The 19,589-nt window shown below is 39.7% G+C and overlaps 1 protein-coding gene across 1 annotated transcript in view; it reads right to left on the bottom strand.

The window, feature by feature from the left end:
* LOC124556577 (complex I assembly factor ACAD9, mitochondrial-like) overlaps positions 1–19,589 on the bottom strand; it is a 103,396-nt gene that overhangs the window by 11,776 nt on the left and 72,031 nt on the right. Inside the window, exons 5-7 of the mRNA XM_047130535.1 lie at positions 8,391–8,511; positions 8,033–8,244; positions 2,626–2,794 (exon numbers count right to left, since the gene is read on the bottom strand). Coding sequence (XP_046986491.1) covers positions 2,626–2,794; positions 8,033–8,244; positions 8,391–8,511 — 502 coding nt within the window. The remainder of the gene's footprint in view (positions 1–2,625; positions 2,795–8,032; positions 8,245–8,390; positions 8,512–19,589) is intronic.

Genomic DNA, 19,589 nt, shown 5'->3' with positions numbered 1-19,589 from the left:
TCTGAGAACAGAATTTAAAATGGATTCCTTTCCAAAAGTGACACTATGTTTCAAGCAATGGTCACTCAATGGTATTATTTTATCCCTGCGGTTAAACAGAGCTGTATAGAGTGGCATTAAAATGTTCTGCACCATATTACAGCTGTCTTTTGGAAGTTATTGGAAGCAGTATCCTAAAACAGTAAGTTTCCATAAACACGCTTTTTCTGTCAAGAGGAGGAGGAGGAGATTAGTGTTTAACGTCCCGTCGACAACGAGGTCATTAGAGACGGAGCGCAAGCTCGGGTGAGGGAAGGATGGAGAAGGAAATCGGCCGTGCCCTTTCAAAGGAACCATCCCGGCATTTGCCTGAAGTGATTTAGGGAAATCACGGAAAACCTAAATCAGGATGGCCGGAGACGGGATTGAACCGTCGCCCTCCCGAATGCGAGTCCAGTGTGCTACCACTGCGCCACCTCGCTCGGTCTGTCAAGAAATAACAGTTAAGACTAAATATTATTCCACAACATAGAAGAATGTTTAACAGAAAACACTTGGAATATTACGTGGAAAAGTGTTTTTCATGATAATGGCTGCCAACTCTGTGCGGTATTGCATTGCGAGCCTTGGCTCTCACCCTCCTTACACTCAAGATATCATCCCAGGGACTTGACACTTGTTTAGGACCCCTTAAAATGCATCTGAGGGAGAGAATTCAAGATGTGTGAAACACTTCAGATTGATGTCTGCTTATACCAACAGACACCTTCCCACACCATATGAACCATGGGACTCCCAGAAAATTTTTAGTGATAATTAGACATTAATTTTTAAAGTATCACATCGTTCAGTGAGTTTAACTCTTTCTATTTCTTAGTTATAGATAAGAGTCTCAGTCAACTTCAAATGATTCTTGGTATTGAGACGGATGAAGCAAACAGTGAAATGTAGTGTTTTAAACACAAAGTGATAATTTTTAATGGGCTTTTAAGGCACAAAACATCTAAGGTCATAAGCACCCAGTAAAGAACCAGAGAATGCAGGGACCACGAGGGGAAAAAACAGTTACAAGGTCCAATACAATGAAGTAATAAATGGCACACGCAAATCAACAAAACAAAAAGTAACTAAAGCAGTTAATTTAAGACTAGTTAACATGCAAAAGGTGAGTAATTTAAACTGAATTCATATTTGTATGTAGCAGCAACTGTGGATTGAGAATAATGTTCTCTTAAACTCATGTCTTAATGTACAAACAAAATATCAGGACTCTATACATATTGTGAAATTATGCAGAACAACATAATGACACAAGACAATGTTTGAAAAGCAACACTAAAAAAAACAGTGCACTTTATTGAACATTCTGTAATTAAGTTCTGCTACGACATAGCAGATTCAGAAGGATGTAGGCTGCAGTAGGTACTGGGAGATGAAAAAGCTTGAACAGGATAGAGTAGCATGGAGAGCTGCATCAAACCAGTCTCAGGACTGAAGACCACAACAACAACAACGACATAGATGATAGCAAGACTTAATAGCAGCTCACATAATTCACAGCACTGTTCTTGGTAAATAAGACCCTCATTTATGCCATGCTATCTTCAGCTGTAACATGTACGTGGTGTGAATGTGTCACTAGAATCCACATTCCCTTAAATTGTTGTCAAAAAGGAATCCAAAATTTAATAGTGAGTGTAAGAGCCAGTCCAGTAATTTGTTTGGCTAGTTGCCCCTACAACCTTTAGCACCACATTGAACTGACCATTAATGTGCGCCATTACAAATATGTAAAACAAATGTGTGTCACATTTGCCAACAATTTTCCACTAACACATGGTACTAACTGTTGACATCACAATTAAATGCCATCTTACCTCTTCATCTACACACTTTAACTCTGTCAGTAGTAGGATGTCATTATAACCAGTAAAAGAAAGAATTTTGCGATAATTATGTTACTATAAAGTGCAATACATAACTGTACAAGATTGTTTCTTTCTAAGAGCTGTTAAAATGTTGACCACCTGATCACATCAGATTTGCACAATAGTGCATCCGACTGTCTTATATTCTCAAATATCCTTGGATATTGGTGTACAACTTCAGTGGTTGTGACAGTCCTGGCAACCAGGTACAAATGAAATTAAGGTGAGTCACACACATCCTTTTCGAAGGAAATACCCATTTATATACCTTATTCGATTTAGAGAAACTGCTTGATCTTAAATGTGAGTCCAATGCCTTAATCACTGTCCCAATTTGCTAGGTACAATACAAAAGAAAACTTAAATATCACAAATCCTTCCAACCACTATAGTATAACCGGTCTCTAGAGGGGTAACATTTAGCAGGCTTGATGAGCTGGGAAGTACATAATGTTAGGATGAATTACATGCTTAACAGACCATGCTGGAATGATTCCTCATAAAAAAAGATTGTAACACAGAAGAACACACAAAAACAAAATTCAAAACAAAGTGCCCTGTAAAAACTTTCTCACTAACCAGACATGAGTTCTTCAAAACAATAATAGTTGTATCACAACAGAGCCACCTCCACGACCAGGTTACAAGAGTGGGACCAGCATCAAGCATAAAACTTACATAACATCTGGTAACATTGGTATAAAACAAAAATTCATACCCATAAGAGAAATAAAAATCCTCAAGATCTCATTCGTTCCCTCAAATATCATTGCTATTCGGGAATCTCTCAGGATACGTTCACATGCAGAATCTCTCATGTACCCTAAGCCTCCAAGTACTTGCAAGCATTCACTCACACTGTGCCACAAAGCTTCTGAACTGTATACCTGAAATATAAATTAAAGATAGATTTATTATCTTGTTTTAAACAGGAAGGTTATAAACTATGCTTAATTGTAGAACTGAATTATAAAAGGGTACTATACCACACAAATAAGACATGTCATTGCTGATAAGGAGCTTTCATGGATTTTGTTTACAAGCTTACAATAAATGTGTGGATGAAATCCTGTGTCACATGAAAATATCTTTTAATGGTAATTTTCATCTAGATACACAGAAAGAATTTATTGTGGTCAGTGCATATCACTATTGCCAGAGAGAATTAGGTTACACTGGAAACTTACTGCAGAATCCTATCATCATGCTTTCAACATTTAGCTCCACCAGAAAATTAATTGGACAGTAAAAGTGCTGAGAGATTATTTGGTGCCCTTAGAAGCACAGAGAAGGAAAGAAGGAAAATGGCTTGAATTATTCTCCATTTGTCTCTGGGCTGCTTATATACTTTGCTTAATGTGGCCACACCACAACCAGGAGGCATTCTGTCTTATCAGTGTACCAAGCTTTATTACACTACTATATGTAGACAAGACAACATTTAACACTGTTAGAAAAATCTCAAAAAGTTCTTGACTGACTTACTTCAAATTTGCACATGATACTCTAACAAACATTCAGACAGACACAGCCTATACATCTTTTAATATAAAAACTGTCATAAAATTTTAACCCTGGATAGCTGATGCAAATAGGAACCAAAATTACTAATGTTGTGTAGGTCAACAATGCACCATTTTTGAACTACGGAAACTTGACGGCACATGCTCTGATTTTCTGCGAGATTGCCCTGTTGCTAGATGCTCTGGACAATGCATGACCGTGAATGCTCTGCCTGCCAGAGATTGTGAGGGACGTTTGTATGTGTGAACCGTCAACCATAGCGCTGCCCGTCAACCGACAAATGGCAAGAGAGGAACAGGGCAATCCCATGGCCAATCAGAGCATGTGGCACCAAGTTTCCGGGGTTTAAAAATGGTGTGTTGTCGACGTACACAACATTAGTAATTTTGGTTCCTATTCACATCAGCTATCCAGGACTAAAATTTCGTGACAAATGGTGGGGAGCGAGGGGGGGGGGGCAGAGATGGGGGTGGGGCGAAGAGAGAGAGAGAGAGAGAGAGAGAGAGAGAGAGAGCAGGGGGGGGGGGAGAGGAGGGAGAGGGAGAGTGGGGGGGGGGAGAGAGAGTGGGAGGAGGGGGAGAGGGGAGAGCATTTCCAGGTTCACTTGTGTTTGATAAGATTATCTGAAAACCTAAATACAACAAGCAGAGTTTTGAAAGATTGAGTTATAGAACTCGTCAAAGAAGAAATAGAATCAATAACCATCAAGGAAAGTTTGTTAGTTATTACAGGCAATGACAGGAAAATATAAATGTGTGTGATCATAACCTACTACTGATTAAAGCTAAATGTAAATGAAATTCCCAATGTTTCTGTCAGAGAGATAGCAGTTATCTAATTAAATTGCTCAGTTGTGAATATGACCTGAAGTGGTTGGGAATTTAAGAGGGAAAGCATGACCTGGGAGGAAGGAGTGTGGGCAGCAAGCAATAAGGCAAAAGTCTGAAAGTAAAGGGAGGGACCAAGGAAAAATTACATGTGGAAAGCAAGTTGCTTACTTCCGAGTTCTCAGACTCTGGAGAAACACTTTAGTAAGTTCATGTCACAGTCATACTGTGAAAGCTCTACAGGCATGTGCCCAAATATTTCACGTATCTAAGAGTTATTTCTTCAATCAAATTTTATTATATGTAGTTTTGAGGTAAAAGTATGTTTAATTCAGATACAAAGCCAATTGTAATTTTAACTTGATATCCTGAAGAAGAAAATCAGTTTAGCGAGCAAAATGGAGACTTTCAGGAATTTATTTAACTACCAGTTTGCACTGTTCTATGTGGAACGACAGGCCAAGGGAAAATTTCATACCAGTCGCATAAGAGTGGCAGTTGTACCACCACTATGAGAATGCAAATTAGGTTTGGTTTCAATACATGCTGTAACAGTCATGAGCATTAGTTACCTTTGAGATTAGACATGGTGAGTTGATGTTAGTCAAGAATGCCTTTAAGGTGACAAAGATGACATTATCAACACTCCACTGAGTTTGAACGAGGTTGTGAAATATGGCCTTGAGAAGCTGGATGTTCCTTCTGGTTTCAACAAGACCGAGCTCCACATGGCACTACTGAGAGGGAAGACTTTCATGTTCGGCATATATATGGCTCTGGGACATCTTACTGCATCTACAGCAGCAATTTCAGCAGCATTTGGCGCCACAGTGACAATGAATTGTTAAAAATCTGTTATTTCGAGGCCAGCTCCAAGGTTACTTCAGGGACAGCTCTGAGCCAGACAGCCTCTAGCGTGCATTCCACAGACGCCAAACCACCACCATTTGCAACTTCAGTTGACTCAAGTGAGAGCTCATGGAGGGCAGGGAGTAGTTCTGTTCTGTTTTTTGATGAAAGCTGGTTCTGCCTCGATGCCAGTAATGGGTGTGTGTTATTTAGAAGGAAGGCAGTTGAGGGCCTGCAACTAACCTGTCTGCTTGCTAGACAAACTGGATCTGGACCTGGAATTGGAGTCTGTGGTATGATTTTGTATGACAGCAAGAGCACTCTTGAGGTTAACCAACCAACCCCGACTGCAAAATTTTACATCACTCTCGTGATTTGACCTACTGCACTGCCATTCACGAACAGCATTCCAGGGACTGTTTTCCAATAAGATACCACATACTGCTCTTGTAACCCAACATGCTCTACTGACTGTCATCCACAAAAAGCATTAACTATTTCTGTACTGACTGACCAAGAGCAACAGGCATGGAACTCCATCCCACAAACTCGCATCCACCACCTTTAAAACACAATGCATGTGCATTTGCATGCTTGCATTCAACATTGTGCCAGTTACACCAGTTATTAATGTACCAGCACTTCATATGTACATCTGGCAATGTTGCTCTCAAACAACATAAACATTGCAGAATGTTTTCTGCAACATGTTTCAATTTTTGTCCTTGAATGGGTAATGGTACCTGCAAGCAACATATAATCTCATATACCGTGACATTCTGTTGTATCTGGTGAAAAGTTTTTGAACAGTGTGCATCTTTAGCAGACACCTTGCAATGTTGTGAGCCTCAATTACCAGTGTAGCAGTTTCCTTTGATTTAGTGGTGCTGTTTTCTATTCTGCAATGAAAGCTGCTTATGAATGAAAGGAGGAAATCTTCAAGGTGACTTACAATACAAAGGTGCCTGTGATTTCCTACTTGGGGCACGACAAATGGACTTATCTTTTCCAGAAAGAGGAAGCTTGGCTTTGAGTATCAGATGGACAACAAGACCAGAAGAAGAAGTAAACAGCAGTTTCTGTGCCAGTAAATGATAGACAATATGACAGTTTTGTTCACTGGCCAAAGTATGGGCCAAAAACCAACGATGTAGACTTTACCCTCAGGGATGGCTGACTGTAAAATGCGGAAAATGTGGAATTGTTATTTGTTTTGCAGCATTTTACACAGAGTAGTGCAAAATGCAACCTTTTTTTCAGCCACAGGAACATTTTAGTACTTTTATTGTAGCACCCATGCCCATTTTGAGAGAAATTATAGAGGTAACCTACTGCATTTTGAAACAATGTGTGTAAAATTGTTCACATGACCATATACATCTAATTTAAGTAACTTAATACTTTTCCTTCACAATATTTCTGTGTGTGCCAAATGAAGGATTAACCTGTGATCTTGCAATCTTCAAAATGCGAATGTTGAACAAGCCATTGTAACATTGAAAGAATTACAGGAGTCCAAATGAAGGGTTAACCTGTGATCTTGCAATATCCATCACTTAAATATGTTACCTAGACAAATATATTCCTGAAATTTCATTACTCTACACTAATTATTTTTTGATGTTGTGATTTTTTTTTCCATCAGTGTATTTTTTTGCTGCTCAAAATCACTGCCATTAACTGCAGATTTTAGACATCATTAGATGTTAAAAGACACAAAAAACAAACAGTGGATGTGACAAAGGGATTGTGTGTGTATGAAGCCCCACACCAATAGAGAGGAAAATGAAGGGAAGGGTCAGCGACTGGAGTTAGCTGTGTCATTTCTCCATTATCTGTCATCCCATGCTTTCTGCCACCAGTTGGGACAAGGTACAGCAAACATCTGGAGCTTGCCACAGTTACAGAATACTTAACTATGGAAAAGCAATCAGTAGATCTTTAAATATTAGACAATGTAGCCATTGGTAACTGTGAAAGATATAAATACTTAGAGAAGCCATACATATTATAAAAGTGGATGTCTGTATGTACCAGGCGGCTATTATTAAAGTGCAGCTACCTATCAGAGGTCCTGAGTGGGCTGTAATTATTGTATGGCAGGCGAAACTTGTAGATATTCTTATGCATTACTGCAGAATCAGTTTATGCTGGCAAAAAAATTGTTCCAATTTTGGCCACCAGATCCGAATCTGGCATGAAAGAAATACAGAAATGTCTCTATATGTAATGGATAAGGAATGTGACATGGCAGAAAAGGTCTAAAAAGTGACAAAGGTGTAATGCTGACTTGATTACTAACCACTGCTTACACAATTTGTTCAATATGAGCACCACAGATGTTGACAAGATGCTGTACAGTGCCAGATTTGCACAAGTGGCCAAAATTGGAACTAATTCTTTTCCAGAGTAAACCAATTCCACATTAATGCATTAGCATATCTACCATTTTTGCTGCCATATGGTAACTGCAGCCCACAATGGACCTCTGTGAGTAGCTGCATTTTAATTATAATCACCTGGTATGAAAGTTCCACATCCCAAAAATCCATTTTTTCTCATACATAAAATAATTATAGAGGTGAAAGTCATGTTAAGTACAAGGAAATAATTCTTTGACCAATCATGATTTGGCCACCAAGAATATTATCTGACATGTCTATATAGCCACCAAATAACACTATATTAAGAACAAAAGTAATGACAAACAATGGAAAATCCAGGATGGAATAATGACAGTATTATGGAAAGGACAGATTGCTGCTCACCGTATAGTGCAGATGCTGAGTCACAGACAGGCACAACAAAGAGACTGCGACTCAACATCTCCACTATATGGTGAGTAGCAATTTATCCTTTTCATAATTTTGAACAAAAGTAATGGTAATATATAATTAACTTGTTGGAAATTTAAATTCATAGTACCTTTACTATAGCAGCTTCAATTGCACAATCAGGATTTTTGTATGTGTCCAACATTCCTGCTGTTAAGTAAGCCATACTTTCCATAGCATATGTACTGCATGTCACTTTTGCAATCTTTTCTTGAATAAGTCCGAAATCTTTAATCTGCTTTCCGAACTGTTTTCTGTTAATGGCATGTTCTGCTGTTGACTCTATTAATTTTTTTAAAATTCCTGCAATATAGTAATTCATGTTGTGATTTCTTTTAATATTAAAACAATTGTATACATTCCAGAGATATGCAAGGAGATGAGAGAGTTATTTAAAAATTATGCCATATTCTTGAAACTGAAGTTGTTAAAACATGTGAGATAGATACCTGCAGAAGAACTTCCCATGCTGAATCGACCACTGTTCAAAATATTCACAGCCAGTTTGAAGCCGCCTCCAATCTCTCCCAAGACATTCTCAACAGGAACTGGTGTATTATCAAAGAATACCTATTTAAAGCATAAACCATTTTATCTACGTGGATAAAAGAAACTACTAAGGCAATATAGATAATACTTTCTATACATAAAATATGAAAATTTATTTTTCACATAAAGCACCCCACATCTTGTTTTCACAGTTGGAGTGGCAGTTGAATTTTCTTTCATTTTTTCAGTAACAATTTTATTCTGTGTTATAAATCACTCATTTTCTAAGATCTAATGTTTATAACTGGTGTAGTAATTTCTGATGGCTTTCCTAATCTAAACATTAACCTCCTTGCCTGAATGGGTAGCTCACTAATAATTTTGTCCACGATTACCCCGTGTGATTCAAAAATTTTTCATAGCTACAGAAATATATAACAATTACACAGCAGTTTTAGATGGATGATGATCCATCGCTGGCACTGTTTGCAACTAGTAACTAATCATCAAGTTTCCATGAAACATTATACCTCTAATTGCAGAATTAATGTCACTCTAGAATAATTGTTTCTGAGCATGTAATGATGTAGGTGATACAGAATCTGCAGAAGACATTAGACATGTAACATTTCATAGAAACCTCATAATGACAAGAGATAAGTCATTAGCTGAAACCAGTTGTGGTATTGAGCAAATGGATGTATGTATGTATGTATGGATGGATGGATGGTTGGTTGGTTGGTTGGTTGGTTGGGTAGTTTAGGGGAGGGTACCAAACTGCGAGGTCATTGATCCCATAAGATTAGGGAAGAATGGGGAAGGAAGTTGGCCATATGCCTTCAAAGGAACCACCCTGGCATTTGCCTGAGTCAGACACGAGTTTGAACCATTGTCCTCCCAAATGTGAGTTTAGTGTGCTAACCACTGTGCCACCTCACTCTGTAAGCAAATGGAGCTATTGTTTGATTACTACAACCTACACACTTACTTAAATGTAAGCTATAAATACTAAAGAGAACTGTTTGTATTATGCATATTCTGCTTATGAATGAATAAAGTAAGTCCTTGAATTTAATACAAATCAAAGTTGGACTAGTTCTGACACTGAAATAAACTATGAAATTTTCTTTACTACACTTACACGACTCAACCAACATTTTCTATAGTCATTACAGAATAACAGACAGCATCTTGTACAATGGGTTATTGCAATAAGATCTATAAACAAAAGTATTACCTATGAACACAAATAAGACACTTCTTAACACTGTATACACAAAGTTCCACAACAGTGTGCTTAACATATACTCACTGTCATTCAGTATGTTCAATCCACCACTTAGTACTACTTCATAAGTTCTTTGATCAGTTTCTGTGGCATTTGTGCATCAAAACTAATACAGAATTATATAAAGCTGGTCAGTGCTTGAATCAATCAGTGATCTTTCACAGAGCTGTCCTGCTAAGTCATGATAATTGAACTCAGTCATCATTCTCATTATCCTCATCATCATAAATAACAACAAGAACAGTGCAATAATCTGTTCTCTTTTTTGGTAACCTACTGGGCTACCACCTAGATGTCCGTCACCAGCCAGTGTCAGCGATGTACAACTGGCACATATGATGCAATAGTCACTCCTCATCCACTACTGCAAAGTGTGGCCACCAGGGGGAGACACAGCAGCCGAGTGACCACGTATGACAGCTGTGCAGCCACCTAAACACACTTTATGTATGCGATCACTACCGAGCGATTGCCCTCAGTCTGCTCTTGCTCACTGTGCTATTTACTATACTAGCTAGAACCATACTGTACCTGTCTTGCCGTGCGGCTATGCTATACATTGTACCCATTGTGAACTACTGTACTGCGTGATTGTTAAATATACTTATTCTAGTGGTGCCATCCCATATTTTTCTACGTTGTAAGTTACAACATAACTGGCAATGACCATGAGCATATTTCATGTATGTTACATACTCGTGGACCCTACACAACATGCTAGTTTACCGAATGTGTCGTTGGAAGTCGTGCTGCAACAGGAGTTAGAAAGGCATAAATGTCAGGAAGCCTTGTTGTTCATGTTGCTCTCCCAGCAGTTGGCTACAAATCTGCCATCGCTCCCACCTTTGATGAGATGGTGGAAGAGTGGTAAGCATACAAAAAGTGCCCCTGGCAGCTCTTTGCCACATTTCAAGTAACGGCTTGAGCTGCTGTTACAATCACTTTTCCTGTCATGGATCTCACCCAGTGTGTTCCAGCTTATGTGCAAACTGGGCCCTCTCATGGAACTGACCCACCTGACCTTTGACAAAATGTGAGCCCTATTAACTACCTACTTTCACTGACACTGCCATGTCATTGCATCCTGTATAGAATGTTATCAGTGTTATAAACAGCCTCATCATTCATACCCACACATCAGTGGCTGAACTGCAGGAATTCAATTTGAAATGCTGTTTTGTGAATCCGGTAAACAAGGAATCATTTGCAGATGAGATTGAGGGTCTGATCATTCGGGCAGCCCCGGATACGGAGGTGCATTGGAAAGCTCTACAAATTGAGGACCCTACTTTGAATGTTTTAATATGGGCCCAATCCTTCAAAGTTTTCCAGACTACCAGCTGTCAATTAGGATTCTGGGGCAAGGTGGAGGCTATCACATCAGACACAGGAAAGGAATCTAACCCTGGGAACACAGCACATACAGCAACAGCAGAGTGAACATTGACACACTCTGGCTCCTTTTGTAATGAAGGAAATAAGCACAGCAAGCAGCTCCCAACCAAATGTTCTCACCCTGGCCGACACCCTCACAACCATGGGTGGGGGCTTATGTCAACTTCACTGGCCCCTTGCTGGATACTGACTGACTGTCCTTGATGCATACTCCAACTTTCTGTATGTGGTCACCTGTTGGTCCAGAAATGTGGAGGCTACAGTCGCAGTGTTCAGCATAATTTTTGCCAATGAAGGACTTCCTCTCACACTGGTGTTGGACAGTGGACCTCCATATAACAGCCAGGTGTTTGATGAGTTCTGCTGCAGAAATGGCATTCAACATCTGCTGTCTCCGCCTTTCCACCCACTATCAAATGGTGATGCTCAAAAACTCTTTCAAACTTTTAAAACACAAATGAAGAAATATGGGGCCGACGCTCTTACAGTGAGGTGCTAACACTTTTTTTGAGTTCCTACAGATCAACACCGATAGGAGAGAAGAGTCCAATGGAACTCCTCCATGGCCATCAGCCACACACTCCCCTCTATCTCATGCTGCCAACACCTGTGGGACTGTCTGTAGTGCTGTCTCCATGCTTCCAGCCAGGCACCCACATGTGGGCACTGGGCTTCGGATGCAAGAATAACTGGATTCTAGTGGTCATCTGGCAGCAGTGAGGATGTTGTGCATTTGCTCTGGTCATGGAGAACCAGACGGTACAAGCCAACAAAATGAGCTCCACCTCTGGGCCCTCCGGCAGACACACATCGTGACGATGCCACCTTTTGTTTCTCTTCCGCTGAGTCCTCTGCTATCTTCCCTCCTGCTCCCGAGTTATCGCTGTCCTCTGGTTTTCAACCCTGTTCGCCAACTCCAGCCAGAACCTTACTGTTTATAGGCCACCTGAGCTGGACCAGATGTCAGAAGATCAGGCTGTGTGGCCCCAGCTGACCGCCCACACCACTGTACCTCCCTTTGGTACAAGATCCTGATGTGGAAATGGAGAGGTCTCGGCTACCTGTGTCAGAGCCACCACAACTACAGCTGTGACGCTGGGCAGGGATCTTCTGGATGCACGCTCTCATCCACGCTGCTGGGAGCCGGCAAAACATGAGAGGCCACTCGACACTTCCGAAGACATCGGCCTGGTTCAGAGCACTGCCCTGGTGCCCGGTCTGGCGGGGGTCAACTCACTGAGATGCAGCTCGCTGCTTCCTCATGGAAGAAGGGACACGGTAAATCACCGGACTAGCACCTAAATGTTGGGCACTAGCAGACATCTCCAACATCAGCTCTCAATATATGACTGGCACATACGACATAGCCATCGCTTTTTGTCCACTACTGTGAAGTGTGGCCACTAGTGAGACACACATTGGCCAAGTAACATAGCACGATGGCTACGCAGGTGCATCCCAGCATCACCTGCGACATGCTTTCTATGTACGTGATTACCACCTGGCGATTGCCCTCAGTCTGCTCTCGCTCATCAAGCTATTTACTATGCTAGCTAGAATCGTAACATACCTGTCTTGCCGTGAGACTGTGCCATACACTGTATCTGTTGTGAACTATTGTCCTGAGAGATCGTTAGATATACTTATTCTGGAGGTGCTATCTTTTTTATATGTTGTGTGTTACAACAACTTTGTAGTCTAATACTTTTAACCCCTGAAATTATCATGGAGAGAGAATAAGAACACCAATTTTTAAAATGTACTACAAATGAATGTCAGGAGTCTTGCTTATTCAGGAGTAATTTTCAAACTATTAAGTATAATATTAACACTATGTTTTATCCCAAAAATACAAACTTGTGGATGCAGTGACTGGTAATTATTTGTGGATGCAGTGACTGGTAATCATTCTGAATTTCTGGTGAAGTGTTCAGTGGTTTTATTTATATCAGAATAATGGCTTTTATATGCCTCTATAACAGCTGCTTTTAATACTGTCATCTTGATTTTTCTGGGCTCAATATGTAGAGGTCTTAAGCCTCTTTTTAGAGTATGACTTGAAAACTGGTTCTTGAAAAATTTATATGTGTGTATTTAATAGTGTGTCAGCTCAGCTGTTGCATTGTTTCCATTACAATCTTCAAAGAGCTACACTTATGACCATTTTCACTTTCACTCTCACACACTTAATGCCCCCTTCTTCTTCAACTGATCAAAACCCCTAACACATGAGCAGTATTCAGATAGAGGCCAAAGTCAAATGTTTTAAAAGCAATTTCTTTTACAGCTGACTTGTTTTCTACTATTGCAACAAACTTTTGCTTTAATTACAACTAAACTCAGATGATTATACACTCATTTAGAGGCCAAAACCTGTGTGTGTGTAATATTCACACTGCAGGTTGCAAGAAGAGCCAAACAACAGTAATAAAATCAGATGAGAACAATTACATTATGGAAATGTTTCTGAATGGCTAATATAGAGAAATGGCAAAACACGTCATGATGCAGGTATAGTGTTAACGTGTGTCACTGGATCATGAGGCTGATGACCAACAAAGCCCCAGAGAATATTTTCTCACCCCACCCCTCTGCCCCCCTTCTGAGTAAGTGTTTAAGAAGGTCAAACAGCTGAGGCCATTAGTCTCCTGTTCACCCCCAGTACAGAAGCACTGTACACAATCTGTCTGCCTGTATAGAGCAAATTGTGTGTAAGTGTGAGAAAGTGTTTGAAATGTTTCTGCAGGGTGTATCGGAGGTGGAACATGGGAACCAACCTGGTATTCATCCAGTACCATGTGGGGAAACTGCTTAAAAATTAAATCCAGGCTGGCTGTAACACCAAGCCCTCATAGTTAATCTGTCAGGCAGATTTGACCCGTGGCTGGCATACCTCCCCATCCGAGAAGCAGTCACATTAACACACATGGCTACCTGGGCAGGTAGTTTGGTTTTCTTTACTTTAGTTGCTGTGGTACATATTGTCTGAAATGATAGCTACACAGTCAACACTAGGATCCTTTAATGTAAAAAATGCCGAAAAAATTATAAATTAGTTAATGATAAGTTACGGAGTATATTAGAAGATAGTGACATAGTGTCATGATTATAAACTTACAAATGTGCTTCGTGAAACTGCAGAAACAGAAGATAAAGTCAATAACAATGATCAACAACCTGTGGTGGGAACACTAAATGAATCACATGATTTCTGCAATAAGAAACCATGACATAAAGCAATATCTGTTTCCAAGATGACAAAATAAGAATGTTCGAATGTTCACCATACTGACAAAACAGGTTTAGGCTACTGCTCACAATAGTGTCAGTATGAATTTGAAGACACAAATGAGAATCTTGAGAATATATTTCTAAGAAAATATGAGTATATGAAGGACGGTCAACAATTTGTCACTGGACACTTGTAAACATTAAAGAACTACTGGTCTTCTTGAAACTTTCACTACTTGTTGTAAAATACCTTAATCTATGAAAAAGCTACTGGAGTAAAGATACAATGTTTGAAAATAGGGAAATACCAATGAATATGACAGCTTCTTACACTCATTACATTTCACGAAAAATCCAACACCTGCACACCTGTAAAGAGATGTTTAAGTATACAAGATCATTTCACCAACATAACAGCTGAAATACATTATCTATGAAGAAACTATGTTTAGACAGCTCTATCAACTTCTGGAGGGCGAGATTTTCATTTAGACAATATATGAGATTGCTGAGAGAGATGGCAACAAGCCAAAAATACATGAAGCTTTATTTTATTGTCATGACCAGTTTCAGGCCATTATGCCCATCATTTATTTTAGTATCGTGTCAGAAATGTCAGTGATGAGTCATCTGCTCCTTATCATGATGGAAAAAAGATACGATTAACTTCAGGCTGACATCATACACAAGTCATTTCCAATAACTTTTAAAACATATAATACCATAAGAAATTTAAAAATTGAAAAAAATATTTTTTTGTTTATATTAAAAGTCTCTGGCTAATGTGTTAATTTGGATTACATTTGTGTTCATTTTCGTGTATGGCATCAATTAAGATGTTAAATAGTGCTACTGCTAAAGTATAGGTATGCGTTTTCAGAATTCTGACTGTTAGGGTTCCATGTTACTAGGGTTGGAGCTTTAATAGTGGCAACAATTTATTTACAACTGATACAAAATGTCAAAGATCTGGGATATATTTAGCAGCACCAGTTGTGTTAAAAGCTTGAATGCAGTAGCCTACTGACCAACGAACTTCCGTAACAGTTCTGAAGTGAATGTCATGAAGTGCTTTCACCATCTTAGAGATCAAATCGAAGTCACAAAGGCTTCAAGTCCTAGAAGTATGGTGGATGGTACACCACAATCCAGCCACTACCCAACCCCATCGACTGAACAAATCAGTCACAGCTTGTGCTGCATGTGACTGAACAAAATGATGTGCAGTTCTGCAGTAAGTGTTGCCACTTTCTTCTCAAAGCTAGTTGCAGAGTGTGTTGCAAAAGTGTACAGCTATACAGAACATTGATAACCTGCTCTGGGGAATGGTATGTGCTACGATAACACTAACACAGTCACACACGAGAATCACCATAACTTTCACATTGCTGGTGTTCTGATGAACAATTTGATTATTGTAGTGACCTGTGATGATGCCATTGGCTTCACTAGTACTTCAAATGTGGCCCATGACTCAGCATTGTGATATGGTGTATCTTTTACACTTAGCGTGTTCTGAGTTACTACAAGCAGTGTCATATCGTATCCATTTCTGCATTTCCATTGAATTATGCATAACATATTGTAATGCATTTTTCACATGGCTTGGCATTTCTCCAGAATGTGAAGCAATTGTACATGCGTAATCTTGTCTCTTGCGCTAGCTCATGAATCATTTGGCATTGATCACTGTTCAGTAACACAGTATAAGGAGAGACTTTTACACTGACATGGGGATGATCTGGCTGACATATGTCTGTCACAGTTTGATATCTCTTATTGAAAGCTTCTAGAAATTGAAAAATTGGTGATCTTTTCCTTGGCTCCATCCCTAGTGTCCATCATTGTAGAGGCATTCAACTGGGCATGCTGTGTTGGATGAGTATTGACATATATCAGCATCTGAATTCACATCCTCTAATCCCTCATTGTTCACAGTGTTTTCACCTTCAATTTTCTCTGGTACAAAAATCTCATCTCCATCAGTGAAATTAGTTTCTGACTCAATGTTGGCATTCACCAGAAACTCCACGCCGATGGGATATGTTCAAAAATATCCTTCACGTGGGCATAGAATATTACCTCAATGACATGATAAAACTGTGGCAAATTGGAATGTGTATGTGCTAAAATGCAACACAGAGCAGCAACAACTGTGCACAAGTGCTGATTTTTCGCCATTCAATGTTGGCATGTTTACATTTATCCAGAATAGAAATTATTGTGATTTCAGATTGAACCCTTCCACCAATTTAGGTACTGTAACAGTTGGCACGATACTGATACTGCGAATCGACTGAGATTTTGCTTCAGTTACTGTCTAGCATCTTTTTCTCAAGGATGGAGCCACGAGGCAGTGGGGCAGTTGGGAAAGGAGCTGCCAACTGACAACAGCAGACAGCGTGCGTGTTTACTGTCTGTGGCGAATAATGGTGGACTGGAGGAAGGTGTTCAGTTCACTAAGCGTATCGTGATGGTGTGCTGCTGTAAGCTGTTGAGCGTCATTGTATGTTCTGATGTTACAGAACCGGAATAGTATGAAATCATCTGATATGTTGATTTTAGGAAAGTAATATGAATGTGAATTGGCACCAGCATGGATTCCTTAAGTTGTGGCCAGTGGTTGATACAAGTTGTGTTGAGGAACATTCTATTGTCACTTGGTTTTTAGAACACTATCTGGTCGGGTAGTGCTGGGCAATTTCACGGTTTCTGAAGCACTGCTAACAACACTGCAAGTAAGGTGCTATAGTAGAGTGCTGTACTGAGCACACGTTGTACGGGTTTCTTGTGTATGAATCTTCAATCTGCTGTGTTGCAATAGGAAGCTGGGAGGACGAATGTCTCAGTATTATGAGTGAAGGACTACTGGTTCTTAATCAGCTGGATGGATGGCATGTTTGGAAAGATTCTCATTCCAAGATGCAGTTGTGGAATTCCAACAGATGCAGTGTCTCATCAATGAAAGATACATTGAGTAAATCACTCTGTTATTTTAGTGTCTTATGCATGCAGCTGTAAGCATTCATTAACAGATGTTTTACTAATATAAAATGTTATTGTTGGTTGTGTTATGGCAGACACACTCTGGCAGTTTATTAATTTTAAGTTGGGTGGGGGAGAGGGACGGCTTCAGAATTTATGGTATGGATAACTTTATATGTTTTGGTTTTCATGTACTGGATCAGCTGTTCTCAGAAATGCTTGTGTAATATTCTCTTGACCCTTTATGGGCTGCTGGTTACTATGGAGGAACATATTATCCTAAAAGTCAGCTTTGATAATATTTGCATGTTACGATTTCAATTTATGGTTTCAATAAATTAAATGTATGTCACTATGAATTTTCTCCCCAGTTAACTCAAGTGTACTTGAATTTCCATGGCACACTATTTAAAATGAAATGTCCAAGAAAACACAGATATTTTGTAAATCCTAATACATCGTGAAAAAGAGGAGAACAAATTGGGAAAAGTCATACCATTTCATGAACGAAGAAAAAAAATTGGATATGAAATTGACAAAGTTGGATAAGGGTCATCTTGACCCTTCTGCTGTCCTAGTGTGAAATGCTGGCTGGTGGTGTGGTGGGCACATTAAGCATTAAGGAAAGTATATACACAGAGCAGAGATGAATATGGAATCATTCCAGCTATGATACAGGCCAAAAATGGAAAATACACTGACAAGTGATTTTGACAAAGGGAAGATTGTTACGACCCAGTGCCAGGAAACAAGCATCTCACAAACAGTGAAGCTTGCCAGCTGCAAGTGTGTAAATGTTATGGGCATCTATGGAAAGTGGCTGAAGGACGCTAAAACCACAGTTACATGACAAAGTGTTGGCTGTTCACTCATCATCACAAAACGTGGAGGTCCGAGGCTTGCCTACCCTGTAAAGCAGGACAGACAGTCATGATAAAGTACAATGTGGGTGCAGGTACATGTATTCTGGAGCACACATGGGACCTATGCATAGGCATCTAGTGCCATATATCTCTGGAAACCTACCACAGACCTGTTGAATTGATGACATGCAGAATTTCTGCTATTTCATGGTCCAGGGATGGAGCAACAAATTATTAAGTAGGCAAGCGCACACTGTTTTCACTCATCAATGTAAGTTGAAACTAGTAATATATATTAACTGTAAATTTCCCATTTCAGACACCTTTGAAAGTTATTTATGGACTCTCTTAGTAGTTTAACTAAAGCAATTCCGACTATACATACATTCTGGTTTATTTCTTATTCCTTCTATCCTTTTGCAGTCTGTGTATCTGAAACACAAAAACTCAAACTTATTCTATGTCTTCAATTCCAACTTGAATCTTTTCTTTTCTATGTGGTAATTACAAAATTATCAATAGGCACATAAACAATATTGATAGCATTGACAGCTTTTGGATGCAACCTTCTTGAGAGCTGATAGAATACACATACACTTGCACAGCTATATAGTTCCAGCTGGTTACATTGTAATGGCACTGCAGAGCGAATGGGACTGCACAATACAGTCAGCTGGACTACGTAGCCCTGCATAGTTCTGTTGAAGGACTCATCTGGAAGCTATTCTTGTGTTTCTTATTATCTCATGGCATATTAGTTCATCGAGCAATTCATGAGTGTCCTGTTGGTTATAGTGGCCAGCTGTGCACTATCAGGAAAAATTGAGCACATACTGAAAAAGCATTTAGTATAAACTGTCTTCTGCCCACCAAATAGAACACAAGCATTATTGATGAGCTCAAAAACTGCCTGTTTACAGAATGCTGGTTATACTAGATTCCACGTCAATGTGGCAAGAAATATTCTGGGCAAACAGTGAGCGCCACTGAAGATCGCTACTGAGAACACCAGCAGCACACTTGCCTAGTGTACCCCATGAAGTCACTGGTTGCGGAGCACTGTTTGTCTGAGACTCAGGAGATGAGTTAAGAACACACCAGGATTTTAGCAAAAGCATTCAAATACTGGGACCACTGAAATACAAACAAGGGACAACCTCATAAACTGGGACTGCAGCTATAATCTCAGCAAGGCTTGGGAACCACCACTGAGTCTAATTAAGGAGAAGACACTCAGCAAACACAACAAGCTGGCTGCCAGAGTCTGTGCAGTGCTTAAAGCCACACTGCCACATCTGGGACACCCCACTGGCAAATGACAGTTGCTCACAAAATTGTCTACTCAATCATCAATGCCTGCCATCACGTGCAGACAAGAGTTTCAAATGGACTGCAAG

The sequence above is a fragment of the Schistocerca americana genome, chromosome X (assembly GCF_021461395.2).
Source record: "Schistocerca americana isolate TAMUIC-IGC-003095 chromosome X, iqSchAmer2.1, whole genome shotgun sequence".
NCBI classification, from domain to species: Eukaryota; Metazoa; Arthropoda; class Insecta; order Orthoptera; family Acrididae; genus Schistocerca; species Schistocerca americana.
This window is presented reverse-complemented; position numbering and strand designations above follow the sequence as displayed.